Source organism: Platalea leucorodia, assembly GCF_965183815.1.
Source record: "Platalea leucorodia genome assembly, chromosome: 12".
Classification (NCBI taxonomy): Eukaryota; Metazoa; Chordata; class Aves; order Pelecaniformes; family Threskiornithidae; genus Platalea; species Platalea leucorodia.
The window spans coordinates 13,493,559-13,518,026 of record NC_138834.1 but is presented as its reverse complement, the minus strand read 5'-3'; the positions used below and the strand labels follow the sequence as shown (position 1 = coordinate 13,518,026).

The 24,468-nt window shown below is 52.3% G+C and overlaps 2 protein-coding genes across 6 annotated transcripts in view; one reads left to right on the top strand and one right to left on the bottom strand.

Annotated features, from left to right (window-relative positions):
- FBXW8 (F-box and WD repeat domain containing 8) overlaps positions 1–10,313 on the top strand; it is a 52,277-nt gene extending 41,964 nt beyond the window's left edge. Inside the window, exons 7-10 of one of the 2 annotated variants that reach the window (XM_082325377.1) lie at positions 3,005–3,132; positions 6,687–6,860; positions 8,612–8,728; positions 9,439–10,313. In XM_082325377.1, coding sequence (XP_082181503.1) covers positions 3,005–3,132; positions 6,687–6,860; positions 8,612–8,728; positions 9,439–9,583 — 564 coding nt within the window. In that variant the 3' untranslated portion in view covers positions 9,584–10,313. The remainder of the gene's footprint in view (positions 1–3,004; positions 3,133–6,686; positions 6,861–8,611; positions 8,729–9,438) is intronic. The other variant, XM_082325376.1, reaches the window with a different exon arrangement.
- Positions 10,314–16,866: 6,553 nt separating this feature from the next.
- TESC (tescalcin) lies at positions 16,867–23,875 on the bottom strand. 4 transcript variants are annotated; one of them, XM_082325300.1, is made up of 8 exons: positions 23,757–23,875; positions 19,576–19,645; positions 18,499–18,579; positions 18,111–18,250; positions 17,962–18,023; positions 17,784–17,891; positions 17,272–17,319; positions 16,867–17,146 (listed from the first exon to the last, which is right to left on the bottom strand). In XM_082325300.1, exons 1-8 carry the CDS (start codon positions 23,812–23,814, stop codon positions 17,069–17,071), a joined length of 645 nt encoding a protein of 214 aa, XP_082181426.1. In that variant the 5' UTR covers positions 23,815–23,875; the 3' UTR covers positions 16,867–17,068. The 4 variants fall into 4 exon arrangements, 3 of the variants coding, with proteins under 3 accessions (XP_082181426.1, XP_082181425.1, XP_082181424.1); XM_082325299.1 differs by lacking the exon at positions 23,757–23,875 and adding an exon at positions 23,198–23,448; XM_082325298.1 differs by lacking the exon at positions 23,757–23,875 and having other exon boundaries at positions 19,576–23,283.
- Positions 23,876–24,468: the final 593 nt, after the last annotated feature.

The following is a 24,468-nucleotide window of genomic DNA, read 5'->3' as shown; positions in this document are numbered from 1 at the left end:
ACTTACCTTCGGTTTGGTACCTATTAGGTCACTGGTCTTGGGTGTCCATTATAGGATTATAAATATCTTTAAAAGGGTAATCCCTTTGCAGTGTGCATTATAGGATTATAAACCTCCTAAAGATCTTATGCTTTATCTGCCCTTTAACATACAGGCCCTTATTTCAAGTCCCTATTGACCAAGTATTTTCGTTCTTTCTCCTTGGCCTTTGTAAAGAAAATCCTTGTTGCCTTGGGGTATTACAGGAGAGCTCATGAGAAGTGTTCTAACAACTTCAAAATTGTCATCAGTACGCTTTTAAAACCCCTGTCTTCAAGAAATTATTATTCAGACTTAAAAAAGCATTCAGAGTTCTTTTTGTTTCTTTACCTGTTCGTTTGTCAGGATAAGGTTTTGAAATTCATTTGCTGAGCATAAAATTGCTCAAGACAGAACTTGAATTTAAAGCTAGATACCAAAAATCACAAAGAGAATCTTTCTTCCAATGATAGGGCTAATTGGCTAGAAATAAACATGTGCATTGTAAAATTAAAAAACAAAACAAAACAAAAAAAAAAAAAACAAACAAAAAAAAAACCCACCAACCCAAGTCTTTAAAAGAATGGAGACTGATGTGAGAAGAGAAGGAATTGGAGGGGGTAGGAGAAGATGATGAGACAAAAGCTTTTCTTCCAGTTTAATGGATCTGAACCTTTATTTTTTTTACAGATTCTCTTTCTTAGATGCAAACACTTTTAAATTGGTGGCCATCTACAAGTTATGTGAGGACAAATAAATAATTTTTTGACTGGTGCTACCTACATATGAGGATTGCCTTGGGGATCTAAAATTGAGGCTGCAAGCAGAAGAATATGTAATATTTGCTCTGGTGTAAAACAGGGAAATCTTTAAATGCTATGTGGAAGCAATTTTTCATTATAGTCTTTTATGGCCATAACTGAATTTTCAAGTATGTATCATATGTTTATAGGATAGATGGGAGCTATGGTCATTTAGATAAATTAATAGTTTATGGATGTTCACTTTAAGTATTAGCCCCAGGGGACTTTGAGAAAGCAGCGTTTGGCCCTCTCCAGAGTTTTAACGTGCAGCTGGGAAGGGCTGGTTCAGGGGCTCAACTGGGAGCTGGAATACATCGCTGTTGACCCGATGGTTTATTGTTCCTAAGTTGAATTCAGCAGTCTATTGACTTTGTCTTTTGTTCAAAAACTTTCCGAGGAGAAATTTGGTTGCCAGGCACAGATATTAATTTTCTTTGCACTGAAAACTGTGCAAAGTACCTTTGCCAGGATGTCATTATCTCTGGGTTTGGTTCGTGAGCTGTTGGAAGCTGTGCTGCAAGTGAGAACAGGCTGTAAATTGGTCTTTACCTCGAAGACTAACGCTTTCATGCAGTTTGTGGCAACTTTTCGTAGGTATGGAAGCTAAAATTCATTTTTTAGCAACTTTTATGTCCTAAGTCTCCCTGCAAAGGTAGGGTCTTCCTTGCTTTACAGAGCTTGGGTAAAATTGCTTTGGTTTTTTGGGTCTTAAGGATGAAAAATTATGTGCTAAAGACTGCTATTGGAGGCAGGTAGCTTCACAAGGACAAGGGAAGGGGAACTGGTTGGGAGATTATAAATATTATAAGCAACTGAGGAAGTCAGGTATGAATGTGTTGATTCTAATAGGGAGCTGATAATATGGCTGAATAAAACCATGCCTGCTTCTTAGTTGGGAGAAATGGCAGATGGAGGAAGCCTGCAAATTCTCTGCCTTTCTTTGCAGTATTCCTAGCGATTTTTAAAGCTTCACTTTCGTTGCCTAGAGGCATCCATCACAAAATGATCCCCTCCTGCTCTCTTAATTCGACCTTTCAGATGCTTACTAAAATTGCACAGATAGGAAGTAAAAGGCCAGGCAGCATCACCATGGCTGTTCTGGCAAATGTTGAAATAATATGTATAGATAGTGTAATATTTATTAAGCTGCATGTGGATATAATCAGAAAAGTAGAAATTAAGAATATTGATGTGACGTTGACATAGCCATGCTGATGTTGCCATGGGAGCCATAAGTTTTTTTTTTCTGATGTCTTAACTACCGTTATTCTTTTCATGGCCATCGGTTTCTTTTAAATTAAAGGAGCATCACCATGAAATTTAATAATGTTTATCAAGTTATGTAAGACCAGGTGCTGTGCTGAGCTCCACTGGGCTTTGACCAGTACATTTTTCTGTTTCTAAAAATACTTGCTCTCCTAAATTGAAAGGCCCAACTAGATAAATCTCATCTGGCCCCATAGGAAAGGCAGCGAACGTGATAAAACTGATGGCTGCACAAAGGAGAGGAGGGTGAACAGACAGAAAACCACTCGTACTTCTCTTCCAGTCTGTGGTCGAATCATCTTGGATGTTGCTTAAAATCAGAGTTGTTTTTATTCCTTTCCCATCTGAACTGCCACTTCAGATGTAATATTTCTCTTAATCTGTTCCTGCCGCGTGATCTGTACAAAAGCCATCAGCAGGGCCTGTCAGCGCTGAGTCAGTGTTCAGTTCTGCTCTTCAATTTTTGCTGTATTTGATTGAATCTTTCTCGCACAGTCCATCTGTCTAAACCTTCTAAATGTTGATTCTGTTTACTTTTACTACTCTTTCAAACATTAAAATTGATGAAGAAACTATTTGCTTTTCCATGTAAGCCTTAAAATCTTGACCTGGAGAAAATCTGTGTGGCTTGCTTTGCCTGCCGGAGAGCCATACCCATCTGATACTGGTTGGCAAGAGCCTCGCATCCCTGCTTCTTGATGGATTCCATTATGAAACTTGGATTTCCTCATTTCTGAGGGTGTTGTTGCCCTTCTTAATAGGGATAGATCCGTGTCTTGGTTATGTATTAGCACATTGAGAAACGAGTCCTGCGAACCATCTCTGATGGTAATAACTCTGCCCTACTTCATGCTGCAGCAAAATGTAGTTGTTGTGCTCATGCTACATTTAGCCGGTGTTTGTTCTCTTTCTGCCAGATTCTTCTTTACAATCTGGAAACAAGTCAGTGTTTGAAGAAGATGGGCAACTCGATAGGTGACTTTACGTGTGTCAACCTCCAGAACAGTCCTCCAAACATGCTTGTTACGGGCAATAAAGACAGAAGGTAGGTACTACCAAGGGCTGTAACCCATCTCAAATTAGCTTACTTCCTGTCCTGCTGTCCTACATCTGGACCTGCTCGAATTTGTTTCTCCTCTAATGTTTCAAATGCAGCCTGCGTGAACTTCAGGAACAAAATATTAGGTAATAGTTGGATGTGGCTGCCAGTTTGCTTTGTTTGAGAAAGCACCATGGGAAGACTTTCTTTTTAAGCCATTTGGTGGACGCAGTTGGTGTACAGCCCAGCGAGACCACTTGGAATATCTTCCACTTCCCCACCACCACCCGCAAAATTAGTTTGGCATTTAAAAGCTCACTTTCTGATATTAAAAAAATAACCTAAGGGATGAATCATGTAGGATGAGATGGGTCCGTCTGCCAAATGATGTCAAGAGTGTATTTCGGAGCACTGTGATGTCCCTCAGGTGACAAAAAAAAAAAGAGACTTTCATATGAACAGATTCCAGCTTCTATTTAGCTGATTAGCAGCTTTCTCTTTAACTCCTTGGCTTGGGGAGTAGGATTTTCCCAGCACAATATCTGGTGCCAGGAACGGACGCGCTGGGAGCAGTCAGTGCGAAAGGATTAAAGTGCTTAAAAGGACCCTTTGAGTCCAATTTTTAGATTTTCTTTTTTTGGCTAGTTATTTGTGGGGTCTGATCCAGTGCACCAAAGGAGATGTGGGATGGCGAGGAGCCAGTGTCTAATGGCTCCCTGTTCCTTCCCTCCTCCTTTCTGCACTGGGCATCAGGCTGCAGGTGGTGGTCTGGTGTGGTGGTGGGTATCAGATTGTAAGGCGGATGCTTCCCTTTGCCAAATCCCAGACCTCTGTCCCGCCAGTGCAGCAGCTTGCAAAAATGATTATTTTGTCAAACAGGTTTTTTTTTTTCCTTCTCAGTCAATAGGCAGTGCGAGCAAACCTCGCACTTTCTCAGCAAAGAGGATAAAGGAAATATCTGAAGTTTGACACGTGTAATTGAATCCTTGGGAGTTGTTTTTCCTTAAAAGCAGATAATTGATTTTCCAAAGCACCCCAGTAAAACTACCTCTAATTTTGATTTCTTGCACAATGATGGGAGAGTAGATAAAGTTGATAACCCTTAAGTGAGATGGAAATTTATTCCCTTTGTACTAGAGTAAATGTCTGCGCACTTTCCCCTGCAGAAAGCATTTCAGGTTTTCAGCTCAGGCATTGACTGAGTTCAGGGGTTGGCCATCACTAAAATAGCAAGAAGTTGGGAATCAATAGTTCAGCAAATAAGTTTGGCATCCAGGAGATGAGACCATGTGTATCTCGGAGGTCAGTTCCTCATGTGGTGCTGCGTGAAGGGTATTAATAGGCGCTGGGCATCCGCAGGTGGGATGTGGCTTGAACCTCCATAGCCCTATTATGGAGCTGGAATTAAATATAGCACTTTCTCAATTTTACTATATATGCTATTCTTTTATTCAAAGCCATGATTTTGAAAAGTAACACAGACCACCCTGTTGAAATGAAATGTTTTTGGTGGGGCCTATAAAATCTCTTTCCATCAAAAAATGCTCCTGAAGCATTGTTGACGTATTTGATTGCTTAGCTGCGCTTCACACTGGCAAGAGGTCTGATAACAGGGAGCGTGTGCTGATGCACTGCACAACAGCAGCCGCCTTCTTGGTGGAACCCAAGATGGAATAGCATTGGGAAAGCAAACGTATGGCAAGCCCGTTGTGTACTGCTGCTGAAAGCGTGGGTCAAAACATGTATTCCATACTCGCTAAAGGCAAGTGAGCTTATTTCTAAGATAGTCAAAGCCTGGTGACGAGAACACCTTCCTTACAGCTCCCTTGAACTCGGATGAATATGATGTGCTCCCACTGAGCCCAGCTGTTGAGGCAGGAGATGGAGGGCTGTGCCAAGTCTGCATTAGAGCATCACATTGGATTTGCAGAATGCTTTTCCTTTTTTTGTCGTTTTTGTTTTGTTTTGTTTTAAGCACATCTGAACAACTCAAGTGTGCCTCTGATTCTTCCAAGGGTGTGCCAGAATGGACACCTGCCTGAAACCTGGGCCCTTGCTAATGAAATAACCAGGATACAATCAGATCTTCATTTCCAACTGTGCTTACCAAACAGAAGAAGCTTTGATTGCCGTGCAGAACACATGCACTAAGACAGGGAGAGCGCTGGGTGTGAACACTTCCAAAATACCCCATCCTAACCCAAAGCATAGCTCTAATACGTAGCCAAAGCTTCTCTCTGCTGGAGTTGGAGAAAGCAAGGAGTCCTTTTCACCATCAGCAACTGTTGTGATGGGGTTTTCCTAAGGGTGACTGCGGAGCCACACAAGGCGTGCTCCTCGCTCTGTTCCAGCGTGTTTGTCTGCCTGTCAGATGGATGTTGCTCTGTTGGAGCTTTGGACTGTTCTGTTGCCTTTTATTTCAGTTGCTGAAATGTGTTATTTGTAAAAGCATGTGATGCAAGCTCCATTTGAGAAAGGGAAAGGAAAGACTTGCAATGCCATTAGGATCGTAGCAGGGGTATGGAATAAAGTACAGTTAATGTGTTGGAACAAGTGTGTTTTGGCCTTTTCTGGAATTAATGCGTACCTGATGGTTTCGTTCTTGATAGCCATCAGCTGGGAGGAACTTTCTCTGGCTTGTTTTCAAATCTGAGATCAGTATTTCCCTTTTACTTCTGTTTTCACTCACTGCATTTTTTTTATTCGCTTATGTACTTTGCTTTATCTTTTAATCTTGATATATAAGGATCAAAAAACATACTCCTTTGTTATGTGCTGGATTTAAAACTTAACACCATTAGCTTTAACTGGTTTTGTGGACTTGTTGCAGCAGTTGAAATCCTAAGCTCTTTTTCTACAGTTCTGCTTCTAGCCGAGTCTTTGGTACGTTTCTCTTCAAAATGCCTTGTCTGAGCGATCAATAATTCCTGAAAACCAGATGTACCTAAAAGCTGTCCGCAGTCAGTAGCTGTGTTTCTGAAATCGGAAGAGATGCTGATTGCTGGGTGCTTGTGGATAGCTTCGTTTCGACACTGGTGGTTAACTCAAGCGTGCAAACCCCTTGACTTGTCTTTTGAATCGCCACACGTTTCGTCTCTTCCTAAATCTTTGTCATAATAGCCCTTTCCTTGGTCCTCATAATAATATTATCTCTCGGCCATAGTGGACATGGGTTAGGTACCAAGGGGTAGGATGTGTTAGCAGTATGCCCAAAACACAGTACACAATGCCATGAGGCATTGCTAACATTTGGGGAGGTACAGATAGAGGAGATTTCTCCAAATTTAACTTACGTTTTATATCACCTAGGACTTGTAAAGTGACAGAGAGGTCCTGTGTGGTGGGAGAAGTCTGCCTCAAAAAATCTTTGATAATAGAAGTCAGAGTGAAAATTCAGTGGTAAAATGTCAACTGTATTGCATTTTGGCGCTGTAGTGGCTGTGGGACTACTGCTGTCCTAGACATATTTTCATAACCCCAAAAGTATTTGTGCTCTCAGAACCCACAGGCTGCAGCTCCACAGCTGTTTTTATCTCTGCTCTTTATTTGCTTTCATTTAGGGTCAGGGTATTCGATCTCCGCAAAAGCGAATCTTTGTGCTCCCTCTATGCCCACCAGTTAGGAGTGTCTGCGGTCCAGATGGACGACTGGAAGATCGTCAGTGGAGGAGAAGAGGGCCTGGTCTGTGTGTGGGACCAACGGATGGGCACCAAACTCTGGGAAATGCACGCTAGGTAATTTTGTCTGCGCGGGGTCCTATTGCAAGGGTGTTTATCGGATTTGACTGACAGGAGGAATGTGGGAAGGGGATGATCCAGGACCAAAATGATAACATGCCCATGTCTAAAGCTTCTGAGAGTTCCATTTAGTTTTCATGTGATTTGGGAACAGATTGCCTCCCCACCTGGAGTCTTGTGTGTGTTTCTGTGTGTGCCCTTTAGCTGTCGTAGGCTTTTTACTCATTAATTAAAAAGAGTGCTTCAGTCGGCGTAAGGGAGCATGGAAATTGTTTTCTCTGGATTTTCCCTGAAGCTCGGTTAGTGTCTTCTCCCTGCCCCATCCCCAACCAGTATTTACTTTGCTGAACCTTGGCTTTAAAATGCTGGACTCGTGGCTGTTGTCTTCAGAGTGACTGGTTCTGGCTGTCTCTGTCCGCTATGTCCTTACACTGTACCTGTGTTTCTGTGCACCTCATTCACACATTCCCTTAGCGGTAGCGATCAAAGCGAGGCTGGTATTGAAACTCATTTAAATACCAAAATACCAGTTTGTACTGAAAGCACAAGAAGTACAGTACTGAAAGTACAAGCCGAGATCAGTATCCTGGAGTTGACAGAAGACTGTCAGTTGCTACAGCCAAATTACGATATCCCAATCAAGGCACAGTTCCCAGGGATTTAGCTTTGTCTGAATGAAGACCTCAAGGATTTAGCCCGTTGTTAAGTCTGAGTGATACCCTTAATAAAATGAACAGATAAATCCTGATCATTTTTTTTAATGCATCTTCCCCAAAGAGGCACTAGATGAGGTATTTACAGTCAGAGAAGTTCACGTTGAAGTTGTCATTGATTAATAGCAGGTATCTCCTTCTCTTTTGACTCTGTGAATTATAAAGCCCGTTGTGATGCGGCTGATGCATTAAGGACAATATTGCATTGATTGTCTCCTGGAGCAGCGCTAATGAACATGCCAAGAAGGAGGGCAGGCAGTGCAGATCTGAGCTTTGGGGGTGTACTAAAACTGAAACCATTAGATTAAACATGTAATAAACTGTTTATATAGGAATCAGAGGGGATCACTTCAGTCAAAAAGGCCTTCATAGATAAGAAGGTGCGTGTGGTGTTACCCATGCCTACAGCCCGGTGTCATGAATGGAAAGCAAGGGCAGAGGCTAAGGGAGATGACAGGAGATACGATAGGGTCATGGAGACGAGCCATCTTAATCTGAGAAGATAAGTTCTTCCTACTTGAACAGTAAATACTGTTACAATGGTTCAGGGTTAGTTTATTCACCAGGGAGAGGAAAAGGAATGAAGACCAGACCTCTTAGCTTGTGCCATACAGTGCATTTCTAAATCAGCCATAGCTCAGTGCTTGGGGGTGTGGGGCTCCTGGGTGTTACCGTCCTTCATCTTGGGAAGCGTCCTGCTCTTCCCAGGAGTGTGCTGCTGCAGTCCTTAAAGCCGCAAAGCAAGCAAGCAGGCAGCCCAGATCCCTTGCAGCCTGTGTGCTGCCAAGTGTCTAAAATATTTTCTGGCCTCCACGTGTGTTCTGGTAACAGCCCACTAGATGGGGTAAAAGCTGTGTTTATCTGCTCCAGACAGGAGGAGAAGAGCCAAAGGTGCAGGTTCCCCGCCTCTGGCCACAGAGAGAGCACTGCTGTAGATGAATTCTTGTTTAATCCAGAGCGATTCCTTTACTGAACTTGGATTTTAGGAGTCTAATGCAGGTGGCATCTCACCCAGTGCTGTGGGTTATTTTTCAGACATCCAGTCCGCCACGTGTGGTTTAATTCTCATAGCCTCATCACTGCAAACATCCCTGATGAGAAAACTCCCCGAGGCACCAGCATCACAGACGATGAACTTACTGTGCACCGCAAGTGAGTAAGCCAGCGCTGAAGGGTAGCGTTTTTGGCACTGCGAAGATCTGCTTTATTATATATTTTAAAACGGCACACTAAGCACCTGAGTCATGATCCAGAGCAGGAATAGAGAAGGTATAGCATCTAAAAAATAAAATAAAAAAAGTTTAAAGATAAGGCTTTCAAAACCATTGATGAATTGGCTCTTCATTTACTTCTGAGCACAAGAAAATGCATTTCTTTTTCAGCAAGGGAATGTAAAGGCCACTGAAGCCAGACAGGGAACGCAGCCCTTTCCTTGCTCTAAATATTAGTAACGATATCTTCTCCTGAAGGAAAACTACTGGTATTTAAACTCCAGGTTTTGGTATTTGCGTCTCAGATGGCTATTAGCATATCTAATTGAACTATCAAACTACAATGTACTTATCTTCCCCCTTCCTGCATAGATTAGAAATGTTTCAGCAGATGACAGTTGTGACTCCGCAGTGCTAAAGTGAATGATTCACCGTTCGTTTGCAGGGCTTGGTGGGGTCCCTGGAAGGAGGCAGGAAGGAGTTTTCTCTGTTAAAACTGCACAGACAACCGTAGTGCAGAAGGGATGGGTTTTTATATTCAGCTTCTGAAGCATTGAATTTTGATCCTTTATGGCCTCTAATTTTGTTCGTTTCCCCTGTTGAAATATATAGCGAAGGTTAAATGGTGTGTCCTGGTTGTGTTTTGTACAGGCATCGAGGAATCATTTATGCCTACGAGTTCTCAGGGGACCAGTTGGCCGTAGAAAGCGTCCTTCCTATTTGTCGCTCTTCCTACGATGAAGTGACTGGTTACAACTACAACATTGGCCTTGCAGTTCCCTATGATAACATTTAGGTAACTCGCTTTACTTGGCTTCTGTGGTCTAGCCCTCTGCCAAGTATGTGGCCAAAGGCAAAAAGGAGATCCACGTGGGACAAGCGCCAAAAAGATGGCGTTGGCTGTAGGCACGTCAAATGGGCTGAGCATTTGCCGAAAACTTGGGGATATGAACCAGAACAGAGAGTATGGCTGCCCTCGAGCATATCGCTAAAATATGTTGCTGTGCAAATGTTCAAAGGTCCACTGTGGTGGAACAGAGAGACTGAAGAGCGAAGGGGAACAGTACATTTCGGTGTAAACAAAAATGTTCCCTCCTGCTGCTTGTGGGAAAAATGCTGCTCATCCCATCTTGGCAGAGGGCATGGTCAGGAAGCGAGAGCCCCGAGCGGCAAACTGCTGAAGTGGTGGGAGGCTGGGAGCTGGGAGTTCATGCCTATCCTGAGAAGGGGGGAACAAAAAAAAAAAAAAAAAAAAAAAAAAACCACCAAGGACTTGGAAAAAGCATCTTGCTGAGCCACGTTTTTGAAATTTCTTTCCTTGTAACGAGCTGCTCATTCTTCTTTCCCTTGGAGTGCATCGGAATGTGTCTAGGAACAGGACCGTGCACAAAAGGTTACGGTGGTTGGGAGAGGGGAGTATGATGGGGAGGGTTGGCCTTGGCCAGGCTGGATGCTTGGAAACTCAGCAGGCCACACGCATCAAAATGATTTTAAAATAAATTATTTTTTTAAGTCTCTCAAACTCTGGATTAAATGTTTTCTAATTGTGTATGTACATGTGTTTTTGTTCATGAGTCTTTTAGGGTGAACTAACCCCTATGCGGTGGAACAAAAGGCTGTCGTGTCTCAGGTTAGTTGTCAGGTCTGTTCTTTGCTGGACCATGCCCTTCCACAGCACCGGGAGGTTTTCCCCAAGTGGCTGGGACTTGGGTTTCCGACACCGTCCTTGCTTCTGAGCTGGGAATTGATCATGTTGGTGTGACGAAACAGAAGGGGTGAACTGGCCGCAGTCCCTCTGCTTGGGTAATTAGCACTAATGCTGTGGAGAAGCATCCAGGCTGAAGGGTGAGATGTGGTACCTCAGGGGAAAATGAGGAGTAAGGCTTTATCTGAAACCCAAGTGGCACTGACATAGGTAGAACCAGTTTGGCGAACGAGAGCTCGAGTCCTGCATGGATATGTTTTACTGTTTTAAAACTATTTTATGGTTGTGATTTGCCCTTGTAAACTTACTGGTGCAAGCCAAAGCCATGTAAATTAAGTTTAGATTGAGGTTAAGTCTTAACACATTTTTGCTGGCTTAGTGGAATCAATTTAAAAGTACAGTGCAGGGAGGGGTGCGGGAAATGTGCCTGAAGCTGCAGGAGAGGGGCTGGCTGGACTGTCACTTCAGCCCCTCGCCAGTCAGTGAGGCCTTGTGCTGCCCTCCTCCCGCCCAGAGAGAGACCCCTTTCACAGCTCTTCATCGTCTTGGACTTGGGGTGGTTTTCGATGACTCCTAGGCCAACTTTCACATGTGTGTGTGTGTGGTTTTTAACGGTTAGCTTTTTCCTTGTGATGGACTGGTACAAGAAGTGCAAGGGGCAAAGTCATTCTGTCTGACCAATAAATTTTATCTTTCATAAAGCTTTGATCTTCCCCCCCCCCCCTTCCTCTGCCCTTCTGGGAAGGCAGCTTCCTTCCTTCATTCCTGGAAGAGCAAGAAGTGTGACAGATATGTAGTTTGGACAAGAGCTCAGCTGAAACCTGTCAAATAAATTGTTTCCGTAGCACAAACGATTTTGTGGGTTGCTCTAGCCCTGTGTCTTCTGATGTGGCTGAATAAAGAGAGCTTCTGCCGTCATCGTTCTCTTCCCCTCGGTGCTGTGACCTGCTGCCCCGTCTCACATAATACACCCTTGGCTTGTTCCGCCTTCCATTCTCCTTATCTTGCTTCATTATCTCAGGACAGCTTTCTTCTTTCTTCATCTCCCTGCTGCAAGTAGCAGATCAGTTTTTCTTGCACCCCCATGTGTTGAGCCCCTTTCCTGGAGTCCACCTCTGTGCTTCCCCTCTCCTTCTGCGCTGCCTGCAGCAAGGATGCCTCCCTATTGTATTGCTCCTTGACCGTGGTAGTCACTGAACTGCTAGGAAATAGATGCTTTGCAGCACCTGCATTTGTAGAGGCGTTTGCTTTCTTATGCAGAGAAGACCTACAAGTCATCACTTCACTGGGGACCAAACATCAACCCCTCCAGGCTTGCATCACCTCCACTGGAGAAAGAAACTCTCCGTCCCCACAGCCACCATTTGGTTGGCTCACAGTCTGGATGCAGCTCCTCCGTGTGGATTGCAGGGGCGTCCTTTTGGTCTGTTTTTCCTATCACTGGAATTCGTTTAGGAAGGTTGTACCGTAGCGGAAGATTGTGTATGTATTTAACTAGATTCATAATGCAAATGAGGGTGCTTAGGCTGTTGGAGAGTATCCACGTTGGGAGTTTCATTTTTGTTTCTGAAAAGGGATGTTGTCCTACTTCACTGGGTAGTCATTAATGCTGTGCTGAAGTGGGCGCTGGAGTGGAGCAAATGCGATCGTGACTGTTTACATCTTCGGCAGGGTTAGGTGACATTTAAATGGAGCCTCTTCCCTAATAACTTCAAGAGCAAGAATGGAGTCACCATCCAGTCTTTCCTGGAGATAGATGCCGCCTTTGGGTTTCCCATCTGGGGACTCCCTAGGACTTGTTAGTGCTACCAGTTTGTGGTGGGTAGGGGCAAAGGTGGGCTCTTGTCTCAGCAGACCCCTGTTGCACCCCACAGGCAAAGGTTACCACTCAAGAAGGGGGCATCTCTTCTGTGTTGGGTGGTGTCCAGGGCTGATGACAGGGGTTTGAGCTGAGGAGCTGCAGTCAGGACATGTTGGACCAGTGTTGTGGACTGACCAGGCAGAGGTTAGACTGAAGGTGAAGGCTCACGCTGTGTGAGAGCACGGTGCGATGTGCCAGGCTGGTGACCATCGGGTGGGCTGGGTAGTTGGGGACAGCTAAAGAACCAGAAGACATCGAAGGGGGAAGTAGTTTGGGGTGAAGAGCCTCAAGAACGACTTCTGTTGATGACAGGGATCCTTAGCAAAAAAGAGGTGTCCCTTGTCTTCTTGAGAAGGATCCCTGGACATAAGTTTCTTCCCTACTCTTCTCCAAAGAGAAGACAGGATCAAAGGGGGAGGCTGGCTGTGTCACAGCCTCCAGCTGCTACCAGGCAGCGGAGCTCTGACTTCGGTGAAAAGCACTGGGTGGTGCATAGCAAAACAGTCTTGGTGCAAAGGACGTGGCAGGGCGCGCTCAGCTGCAGTGCCGTACTGGAAAAACTCCAGCTCTCCCTCCACATATTTTGGGTGCAAGCCACCAGCAAAGGCCCCAGGAAAGTGCCTTTTGCCTCTGTTTTGTGTCCTTGACCACCTTGGCAGTGGCGGAAGAGCGATTCCAGCATTTTGTGGTCTGCTGTCCCTCTCTTGATGCTGAGGAGCGGTGGGAGGAGGAACAGCGGGTGCTCTTGGTGCAGAGGGACTATGGGGGGCTCTGACTCCTCTCCCCTTCCCTGTAGCTCAGCTCCGCAGAGCAACGCCTTCCCCTCCCACCCTGCCGCCTTTCCTGCTCTCAGCCTCTGCCTTTCTGCCCCTGTCCGGAGGGGAAGGTTCCTCTGTCGTTCCCCATCCTGATTGCTGTCAGAGGGGTGAGCACGTGGTATCGATGAGCCACGGCGGTGCAAAAAAATACTTCTTTATGCCTCCTCTGCCCCCTCTTTTCTTTCAGTGTCATTTGGCCGCTCATTTCCCCCTTCCGTAGATGGTCCTAAAACCTTCAGCTACATTTTGGCCAGTGCTGGCGTCCTCCCAGCCCCTACCAGTCGCTTGTGCCTCTGAGACCATTCCCTGCTGCTGAAGGGGAAGATGAGGCAGCAGTGGTTAGAGACCTCGTAAGAACCAATGGATTAAGCAGTAGAAACTAGTGGGGAAAGCGCCTGTTCCAGGTCAGGATTTGTGCCATTCGCAGATTTCTGGCCAGAAATGTGGACCTTCAGCCCCTGGGCCAAATGCATCTTCGTGGAGGCAGTTGCTGGCTTCGTTGATGGGGGAGTTTCTGCGTCACCTCTGCATCGGACGGTGCCATTTGAAGGAAGGGGGAGCTCCGCAAAATTTAGCTTAGAAACATCGGCTGCAACTGGCTGCCCTGGCTCCATCCCTGCACGCTCCTGTGCCTCCCCCCCTTCCCGGGCAGGCGTCCCCTCTGCTTCAGCCTCTCCTGCCTTTCCCAAGCTCCGCTGTGGCTGAGAGATGGGTGGGGATGCTGAGATGGGTGTCACTGGTGGGGAGCTGGATCAAACTGTCTGTTCCCTCTGTGCCAAAAAAAACCCCAAACCTGCCTGGGGCACCTGCCCTGCAGCTGTCCGGGTCGCTCGGTCCCGCTCTTCCAGACCCGCGAGTCCCTGCTCTCTCCGATAAGCTGCTCAGCCTTCAACAGCCTGCCCTGAGTTTTCCGACATGCAGCAAAGCTGCTTCAATTTTCTAATTACCCTCTGCTGACACTGCCGGGGCCTGCAACGGAGCTGTGTGCCACATCACAGGGCTCAGCATCTTGGCAGCTCTCACCGTGCCCCGTAACAGAACTATTATCCTTTATCGAACGCTCTGGGCTTTGCAGGATTTTGCTGTGGTCTGCGACAGAAATGTTGCCCTTGCCAAATTTCCCAGTGCTCTGCCAGTTTTTCCTGCCCTTTACAGAATTATTATCCTCTGTCTCGCTGGGCTTTGCTGTGCATAAAGTCAACATTGCGTTACCCAGCCCTGGCTTTCCGCTGGCCGTGGGAGTGATGCTCCTGCCCATCTGGAGGAACCGTTATGCGGGCAGGGCTGTACGCAGCCTTGGGGCTCCTGGCCTTTATCATCGGCCCTTTGCTGGGGTGAGGATCGGGCTTATCTTCCCCGGTCCCTCCCGTTCCGCTCTCCCTTTCATCTGCTCCGTGCAGCCCTCCCTCCCGCTCTCGACTTCATCCCATTTCCCACAGAGAAGACAAACACAAGCGAAGGCAAAACATGCTGCAACCAGTTTGCTTTGGGTCCTGCCTCCGCTTCCCCGCTGCCCCTGCTCCCACGCTTTCCTCGCCACCTAACAAAATGGCTGGGGACGGCTAATTAGCTCAAGGGACAATAGTTACCCGCATGGATACCCTTCAGTCCTCCTGCCCTCTATTTCCCTGCCTTGCATGATGTATCCAGCCCTTGCTGGCTGCAAGAAGCACTGAGGTCTCTCCAAGAAAACCACGGTATGGAGGGGGAGCGGGACCACGATCTTATGTCAACCCACTGCAGCAGCAGCAAGGGCTTTGCTCGGGAGGGGCAGCCCCGCTGGGTGATTCACGGGTGGAAAAGGGCCTCTCAGACACAGGCGACTGCTGCCGGGAGCAGGGTGAGGGCGGCAGCACGGAGCCTGCAGCCGGGCTGGGGAGCGGGACGGTTCTGCAGCAGCTGTATGGTAATTCCTGTGAGAAGACGGGGAAAGGAGCCTGGGTCTGCTCCTGAAACCGGGGGATTTCGGGAGAAGCTGGATGTTGTGCTCTTGTGTGCGTGGGGAGGGAAGGGAACACCGCGGGTATGGCACAGGGAGGAGGAAGATGAGGAGGTTCAGGAGGAGGAGGAGGTTCAGTCCCAGCCGGGAGGTCAGGCTCTGACCCTCTGCACTGGATGGTGCCATTGCAGTGCGGCCGGGGATGAGCCCGGGTGATGGAGGTGTTGGGAGAACAGGACTGAAGGGTCCCAGAGCCCTGCAAATGCAGACGGGGCTGTGGCTGCCATCGGGCAGCACCGGGAGACCCTCAGGGTCCGAAAGGCTGCACTGGAAAATCTGGGAGCTCCATCGCCGCCATCCCCTCCCCAGCCCTGGTACTCGGCCTTGCCTGCAACACTGGCACCAGCCCTGGTTCTCACCACCCAGCCCAGGTCAAGCACTGCATGCCAGTGCCACAACGGCTCAACCTACACCACGGGTGGCCGCAGCGCTGTCCCGCGGCTTTGCGGCACATCCAGCCTCCGTGTGGTGGCATCCCCACGTGTGGAGCTGCGAGATGGGATCGGCTCCATCCCTGCGGCTCCATCCGAAGCCGGGTCAGCCCCAGCATGTCCTCGGTGCCGCTGAACAGCACAGGTCTCTCCAGGACAGGACTGCATTGCAGGGAAGGGCTGTCCTTCGCTGGGTTAGCGCGGCTGCTCTCCGGCTGCTGGCTCTGAAGAGCTGCTCGGTGCAGGGGCTGTGGGCCAGCAGCTGTGAGCGGGCAGCAGGGGCCTCGTGGTGGCTGCACACCCCTCACCGATGGGCAAGACGGGGTTTTTCAGAGGGGCAAAGCTGCAAAAGCCTGCGGGGGCGAGTCCTTATCTGTGCCCTCAGCACAGGGATGCAGAACCCCCTGCTAACGCGGAGCAGGAGAAATTGTTCGTGCCCTGAGCCGGGGAGACGGCGGGCGCCTGCTGCCCACAGGGGATGGAGGGGGCTGGCGCCGGGGCTGTGCACGGCTGTGCCTCCATCGCTCCCCGCAGCCTTCGCTCACGCACTGCCGGCTGCTTGCTGTGCTGGGGGATATTCTTCCGTTGAGCATACATGTCACCAGGGGAAGCTATTTTTGATAAAACAAACAAATCTTTCCAGCTTTTCTAAAAATAGCCATTGCCCTTTTTTCTCCCCCTCCCTTCCCAGCTCAGGCTGCCTTAGAGACAGAAATCCGCCTTGAGCCATCCAGTTATTAATACCAGTAAACAAACCCTTATCTCCGCTGCCTTGTTCTATCGGGAACATGTGGGGGCGGAAGCCACCCGGCTGCCAGGAGCCCACCTCCCCATGTCCCCGCATCCCTGCTGCCTGCCGCGGCGTGGTCCCACGCTGCCCCTCCTGCCTGGCTCCGGCCGGCACATGCAGCCAAGGTGGCTGGTTTGGGTTTGATTTGGGGTTATTCCTTGTGCTGCTGTCCCCTTCGCTGGCTCGAATGGCTCATGATATGCAGAGAGGGATGCGATTGCCCTTCCAGGTGCTCAGGATGCTGCCTTCACCTCCTGCCCCTCAGCATCCCCATCCCTGCCTGCATACGGTCCCCATGGCATGGGGCTCGGGGGGCTCACAGCACAAAGGGGGCAGCTCTTCCCCACAGCAGCACATGGCAGAGGCTAAAAATTCAGGTTTAAGGGGAGACCAGGATTTGCGGAGGCTTTCTGCACAGGGAGAGACCCTGCCAGGCCCTGGGTGATGGATGGACGGAGTATTTCTCAGCAAGGAGTAAAAAGAGAAATACCTTTTATTACAGATAAAAGCCCCTTATGTTTCTAGAGAGCAGAAGGCAGCCCCACTACGGGACAGGCACGCAGGCAGGTACAAAGCGCTTGGTGCCAGGAACATGGAGATGCTGCAGAGTCGTCTTCCTTCTCTTCCTCCTCCTCTTCCTCCTCCTCCTCCTCTGGCTCCCAGGAGGCAGCCGGAGGTCAGTAGCAGTGCGCGATGGGCTCCATGTTGAGGAAGCGGACGTGCATCTTGGTTTCGATGTCGATCCCCTGCCACATCTGCAAGGGGAAGGGGGTGAGCGGGGCCAGCATGGGGGCTTGGCTCGGCGCCCACACCAAACGCTCAGGTCCCTGCGATGGCCCGGCGCCCTTCTCCTGGGGAGCCGAGCGGAGATGCCACCAACCTTAAGGAAGTCTTCGAAGGTGATGCCCTCATACACCTGGTCCGGCCCCTGGGCGCAGCGAGAGAGAAAACATTACGGCTGCCCCACACCAATGGGGCAGGGGCCTCGGGGCACTGGGTCACCAAGGGGGTGGGTCCCTTGGGGCTACGGGACGTCTCCCGTGGGCGCACAGCGCTGGCCCTACAACATGCCCCATGGCCAGCCCAAAATTGTTCCCCAGAACCACCATGGCTGCAAGGAGATGGGTTTTTTATAAGCACTGAAGCCCCAAGCACTGAGGATGGTGCTTTATGGCATGCTGTTTGCTTATCCCCCTTGGGCTTTTATAATGAAAAAAACCAACCAACCAACCAACCAAACCCTGAAAGCTGCTGCCTGCAAAAAAATTTTCTCTGGCCAAAGCAGCCCAGGGAGAGGGGAGATGCCCCGGGCAGGACGGACACCTTCCAGCCCCATTTTCGGTACCGTCACAGTGCCTCTGTGCTGCGGTACGGCAAGGAACCGGCTCCCACCATTTGTCCCACACAGATGCTGGCTGCCTCCATCATGGCTCCATCGGCGATGGACCGCGCCGACTCCTTCTCCAGGTGGGGGTTTCCCGACAGCAGCTCCTCCACCACCTACGAGGCAGCGGGTCAAAGCCGGGGCCGGGAATTCGGTGGTGATGGGGCGGGAGGGACCATACATTACATTTCTGTACTCCTGCAGCGTGATCTTCCCGTCGTGGTCGGAGTCGTACATGTGGAAGAGGACTGGGAGGGATGAGAGGAGCGCGGCAGGGTCAGGGGAGCCCCGTCCCGCCATCCCCCCGCCGTCCCTGGGCTTTGGGCAAGCCTCACATTTGAGTTTCTCTTTCCGGAAGCGATCGAGCTGCTCTTCATCCATGTTCATCTCGATGGGTCTGAAGTAGGACATGATGGTCAGGAAGTCTTCGAAGTTTATCTCATCCGCCAGGCCGTCCGATTCCTGCCGCAGGTTCCTGCCGAGAGCAGAGATGCTGGTGACAGGCAGCAGGGACCTCCCCAGCCGCCCGCTCCCGCAGAGCCCAGTGCGTCCCTCGGCAAAGCTTTAGGACTGGTTTTTCCCTAAGACTTAGCTTAAATGTCTGTAATTTTCACCCTGGCTCCATCCCAGCCTTTAGGAAGAAGATCTTTGCCCAGCCACATCCCGTTTCAGAGGATAAACCCATCACCCCGACCCTCCCCGCGGTGCCGGGGATGTTCTTACCGCTTGTCGAAAAAGGCATGGACGATTTTCCCCCTAATTGGGTTGAACTCCAGATCAGGGATGCTGTCAAAATTCTCCTTGCTGCAAAAGAAACAGAGACAGCCCAAAGCGTGAGGGAGCCACGGAGGAGGGAGATGCTGTGATGGTTGCTGAAGGGCTGGGGCAGAAGCCCCCAACCCCATTCTTTCAAAGCAATCATGGAAAAAAAAGAGGTTTTTGCATGAACCCCCCTGTTTGCCTCAATTCAGACTCAAAGCAAGCCATGCTGCCACATCGGTCTGTGCTTGGTGCAGCTACGGGGGACTTTTGTCCCCACTAAAATGGGTCTTTGGGAAGCTATGGGACACAGCAGCTCAGGGCCGATGCTGGGGCCCTTTGCACGACTCAATCTGCACGGTTTTCAGAGAGCTTTCCCGGGAATAAGGTCCTGAATGGGTCTCAATGAGGCGAGGGAAAGAGCTTCTGCCATCCATCCTCCCCTCGGCTTCTTCTGCCCAGCACCGTCCCGCTGCATCGCGCTGCCGCCCCGTGCTCAGCACCAGGTTGAGCCTGTGCTGGTCGTTTGCTATTGACTTTTTATAAAGCAAATGAGCCAAGAAATGATCTCCGGGGAGGGGAAGGAAGCAGAAGGCAGCTGGGCTCCCCGGCCCGCCTGGCTCCTCGCGTGGCTGGTGAAGCTGCCAGAGCTTTCCTGAGGAAGCGGAGTCGTGGCTTTGGTGCACAACTGCCTGCACAGATGCCAAGGAGGGGGAACAGGGCAACTGCAAACCCCGCCTTAGCTGCTGTGTAGGGATTTCTCACTTCCCTCCCCGAAACCGATTTTAAAGCTGGGGGAAAATGGGATGCTTGGCAGAAGGCTGCTCTCAGGCCACTGCTTCGCCACTCGTTTTTCCGCATATGATTTGCAATGCCACGCTGCAGAGAGCCAGCTCAGCATGGCCGTGGGATGACCGGGAGGGAGCCGGGCGTCTCGGCTAGGCAGCCTTTGCCAGCCCGGGGAAGATCACCAGGGGCGATGCTCGGGCCAGCCCCGGTGGGGCAGGTATCGCCCCGGCAGTGGAAATGGAAGCGCCGTACCGGATCGTCAGCTGGTCCCGGCTCAGCTGCTTGAATCGCCGGTGCAGGTGCTCGATCTGTTCAGAGGTGACTGTCAGGGGAAAAGAGAGAGGTGACGGGGGTGAGCTGCCTGGGCACAGCGCAGCCCCCAGGGGACCCCGGGACACCCATCTGCAGAGCTCATGTCCTGCCCAGGACACGAGGAGACTGGTGGGCACCAGAACCTGCCGCAAAGCTTGTTCCCTGGGGACACCACCAAAGCCCACCCAGTCTGGCAATAGCCAAAAGGCTGCCTGCTCCCCCACACACCCCCCCCAGCAGTGGGGCAGGGCCTTGGGCACTTCTTGGCACAGTCGTCCCCGTCCCCATTTCCCTTTGGTGGCTTTATGCAGCCCTGCAAGGCCCATCTCGCTGCGTCGGTCTGTGTGTGCTCTGTCCCTTGCTCACTGCAGGGGGGTGAGAGCGTGACGCCAAGGCCTGGCTTATCACCAGTCCTGGTTTGCAGAAGCTCCCCTGGCCCAGACTGCACGGCACGGCACGGCACGGCACGGCAGGATCCCACCCCCCAGTTTAGGATCCTCGGTAGCAGATCCTTCAGACAGGCTTCACCATTTCATTTGGGGTTTGTTGGCACCGTGGGCAGGAGCTGTGCCCAGGGAGCACGTCTCAACCTGCCCCAGGACATCTCTGCGTGCGGCCGGGAGGCGCTCATGCCCACAGCCATGCCGGGTGACGGAAAGTAACACTAAAAACCAAAGAAACCCCCAAAGCTGACAGCAGCCACCTGTGTCTTGCCAGGGGCAAGGAAAGGCTGAACATGGAGGAGATGCATTGGCACCCCAAAAGCAAAGCCGGGCTTTGAAATAGCTGCTGCTGCTCAGGGGAGCCGGGGCATCGGGAAGCCCCAAACCCAGGCGGGTGCTGCCTCCCCCAGGGATGCACCAGCCCCCGGGCAGCATCAGCCTGGGGTAGGGGCTGGAAGCAGGGCGCCTGGCAGCCTTGCTCTGAGTGCTGAGCTTACAGTGTGAGGCTCAGCCGCATCTTTTCACCTCCTTAATGCCATGACACAGGTTATTTTATTTTTTTTCCCAGCTATTCTCTACAGGCTGTAACCAAGCTCTACAAACCCCCAAAGACACGCAGAGCCTGATTCTCTCGTGTAAATATTGACGGTAGCCATCCCCAGGAGCCAGGGAAGCGGCTTTCAGCTGTTTGCAGGAGCTGGTGGCGTCTGTCTGGGCGCCAGCCGGACCCGCACGCTCGCTGCGGCCCCGGCCGGAGCCGGGCACAGGGCAAGGCAACCGCTCGGCAGCCTTTCCCGGCGGCATGGAGAAAGGTAAAAGCATGTTAAAGTATAATTGAGGGGTTGCAAATGGTTAACTGCTGCGACTGAAAGACAACAGGTCAGTGCTGAGCTCGCGTGCTGGCTGGCTCACTCTCTCTCTTTTATTATGTTTAAATAATGTCCATTGCTCCCTTTCTGATTGTTGTTTCACAGCCTTGAAATAGAAACGGTATTGATCAGTAAGGCTGAGCACTTACAGACCTCTAGCAATGGACTGGAAAACCCATCTGTGCTTGTTGCTGGGGCTCTGTGCCTGCCCCGGATCGCTGCCCACGCTGGCAGCTGCCAGCCCCTTTGCAGGATGAGGCCACTAAGGGCCCTTGGGCTGGCTTTGGGGGGGCCCCCCCTCCAAACCCGCTGCCTCTCAGGCGGTGATGCCTGCACCGATTCACCCATATGATGTTTTTTTCCCCCTAATCCCTCTCTGGCTGGTGCTCTGCTGCTGTCCACACACAGCCAGAAACTTACTTTCTCTGGAGTTTGCTTTCCAATTTTGGCCACAGAGACGTGACCTTTCACTTTCTCCCTTGACAACATCGCCATCACCATGGGAGCAGCTGGGCCACCAAGCCTTCAGCATCTGTGACTTGGTCACACACCAAAATCTTTGATCTCTCAGAAAAATGTCCCGGACATTGACATGACAAAAAAAAACCCCAGGGTCACTGGCTGGGTGCTCGTGGTTGGTGCAGCCCCGCTCCCCATCCAGCCCACAGCTGCAAGGCAAAAAAAGGAGGGCTCTTCCTCCCTCTTTCCCCAAACCCAGGTCTTCCTCGCCCGGCTCCGAGCTGCAGCGCAGGGCTGCGGCGCAGGGAGGTCTCCGAGGACCTCACGGGTCCTGCAAAGGGCAGCAGCGCTCGGCTGCTTTCCAGAAAAAAAAGCTGCACCTGCACAAAGGGCAAAGGCTTTTCTGCAAGAAGGACTGGCTCAAGGGCAGCGGAGGCTGCTCCTATCGCTGAGAAACAGCCTCAGCGCTCTGATGCTGCAGGCCCGTGTCCAAGCACAGCAAACTACACTAAAAGGGAAAAAAAATGGTATTTAAACTGAAGGGCACTGGGTTTGCTGTTTCCCAGCCTGCAGTGGTTTGTGCTGCTTGAGCGAAGAGCATCCCCTGGGGAAGGGCTGCACTGGAGGGGCTCAGCCCTGGGCTGCCCTCCCTGTGCCGTGCTTCACCTCGCTGCACCGGCCTGGGTGCAGGAAAAGCTCGCATCGTCCCGGGAAGAGCCACTTCAGCGCCAGGCAGATGCCGCTGCTGCAGCTTCATGATCGGGCATACGGCAGCAGGGATGGGAACCGACCCCGAGCAGGCAGCTGTGGGTGCCCCTGCGGCTTGCGGGGTTTAAAGCACTGGGGAAGAAGGCAAAGGACTGTGCCCCGGGCACGTCCTGGGGACCTGCAGGGAGCTCTGCCCTGCTCCTGCTCCTCCCAAGGGACCAAGGGTGACTGCGATGCCCTCCACGAGGTTGTACGGCAGCAGCAAACCTGTAAAAAAACCCCTTGCATTCCCCAGGTTTTTCTAGCAGCAGCCGCAGCGTGGTGGGAGCCTTGTGAGTCCTGCGGGCAGTGTACCGCATGCACCCCGGTTGTGGCACGGGGTCATCGCACACCCCCGCCCCGACCTCTGGTTTCGATGAGACTTTTTTGGGTGCTGCCTGTGTAAACCCTTCTCTGGAACTGACTCACAGGGGCACTCGGGCGTGAGGCAGGTGCCTCCCATGGGCAGGTGCTAGAGAAGGGCCCACGGGCAGCGCTGCCTGCGCAGGAGGTGCCCGCTGCAGGCAGCCTCGCAGCGCTGGCGTGGCAGGAGCCCCAGGCCAAGGCGTTCCCAAAAAACCTCGTCCCCCCCTGAGCTGCCACGCTCACACCCCGGTGGCTCCCCAGGCTGCTGTGTGCGGGGAGGGCTGAGTTCACCCCGGGGAGCCCCGTGGGGTGCTGCGGTGCTCAGCCCTCACTGGGGGGAGGAGGAGTGAGAGGGGAGGAAGGGCGATGTGACCGTAGGGTCAGTGGGAGAGGTGCTGGACCCCCCCCCCCCCCCCAACCCTGGCACATCCTTTGGCTGTGGGCAGAGCTGCCTCCCTCCATCACAGCCTGCTCTGGGTACGGCGGGAGCTGGAGGAACCCGTCGGGAGCACCCTGATCGCTGTGCCCAGAGCTGGCCACATCCCAGGACATCCTGGAGGGATGTCATTTCCCAGGAGGGACACAACCACCCCGTCCTATGCACCGACCCCTGCCTGGAGCCCTAGGCCACATCCCTGCTGCAAACCCCTGTCCCCCGCACCGCCGGGCGTTACGCACCGTACCGGCCCCGAGAGCATCGCCGAACGGCAGCGGAGCCGGTGGCTCCCGGGTGAAACGGCGGCGTGGGGACAACGTCTCTTGCACTGGTGGCGTGGGAGGGCAAAGCGCTGCGGGGGCTCACACGTGTGCACGCTCGACGTCCCGGCTGGCGGCAGTGCGGCACCCGGGGGGTGCGTGGGTGCATCCCTGTGGGTGATGTGGCTGCACCCCCGCCCCCGGTGACAGGCCAGCACCCCTGGGTGACATGCCTTCATCCCCCCTTCACCCCTCCATCCCCCGGCGACACGCCAGCACCCCTGGGTGACATGCCTTCATCCCCCCTTCACCCCTCCATCCCCCGGTGACATGCCTGCATGCCCCCCCGCCCCGGTGACACGTCCTGCACCCCCGGGTGCCCTGTCCCCTGCGGGGCCGGACAGCCCGTGTCCCCCTCCGGGGGTGCCCGGCGGTGGGGCAGGGGGGCTCCGGGGGTGGGGGGAGGCAGCGGGCAGGGCCCGGCCGGTGCCCCCCCCCCCGGGCCGGGCTGCTGCGGGGAGCCGCGGCGGGCGATACTCACAGCCGGTCCTGTCGGCCAGCTCCCGCATCTCGGCGGGCACGGAGTGCGCGGAGCCCATGCCGGGCCGGGCCGGGCCGGGCCGTGCCGGGCCGGGAGCCGCCGCGCCGCGGGCCGCTGCACCGGGCTCCGCCGCCGCCGCCGCCGCTGCCGCCGCTTATATGGGCGGGCGCGGCGAGGAGGGAGGCGGTGGCGGAGCGGCTCCCCCGGGTCCCTGAGCTCCCCGCCGCCGCGTCGTCGTTAGGTTCCAGAGTTAACAGCCCCCTCGGAGCCCGGGCAGCTCCCCCTTGCGCTGGTGGCACTCGAAGCCACTCGTGGCTCTGGGCACTGCGTGGCCCTGCAGCCCCCAGGAGAAGGGCAGGGAGAAGCCCCCATGCCCCCCACAGGCACTTGGGCCGGGGGGCTCCCCCGCAGCGGCAGGAACCCCGGCTCCTGCGTGAGCCCCTTCAGCTTCCCCCATCCCCGGCGCTGCCCAGGGCCGCACAGAGACCCGGGAGGCTGGGAAGAGAAAAAGGGGGGATAGAGGGGGTGGGAGCAATGCAGGGTCCCCACTAAAGAGAGGAACCCACCCCCCTTGGGGCCAGAGGCACCGGCTGCGAGCCCCGGCGGGGCAGGGCAGCGGGCAGGCAGCCGCAGGCAGGTCTGGCAGGGCCCGGTGCAGAGGTGGGGGTTTCTGTCACCGTCTCTCTGGCTGCCAGACTGGGCTCCGGCGCTG

Bases quoted from the DNA above. Each gene is read 5' to 3' on its own strand.
- TESC (XM_082325298.1), bottom strand. From the start codon at position 19,961: ATGGGCCTTGCAGGGCTGCATAAAGCCACCAAAGGGAAATGGGGACGG. The intron at 18,251-18,498 runs GTAAGAACATCC...TGCTCTCGGCAG, and splicing joins CATGCCTTTTTCGACAAGCG to GAACCTGCGGCAGGAATCGG. The intron at 17,147-17,271 runs GTTGGTGGCATC...TTCCCCTTGCAG, and splicing joins CCTTCGAAGACTTCCTTAAG to ATGTGGCAGGGGATCGACAT.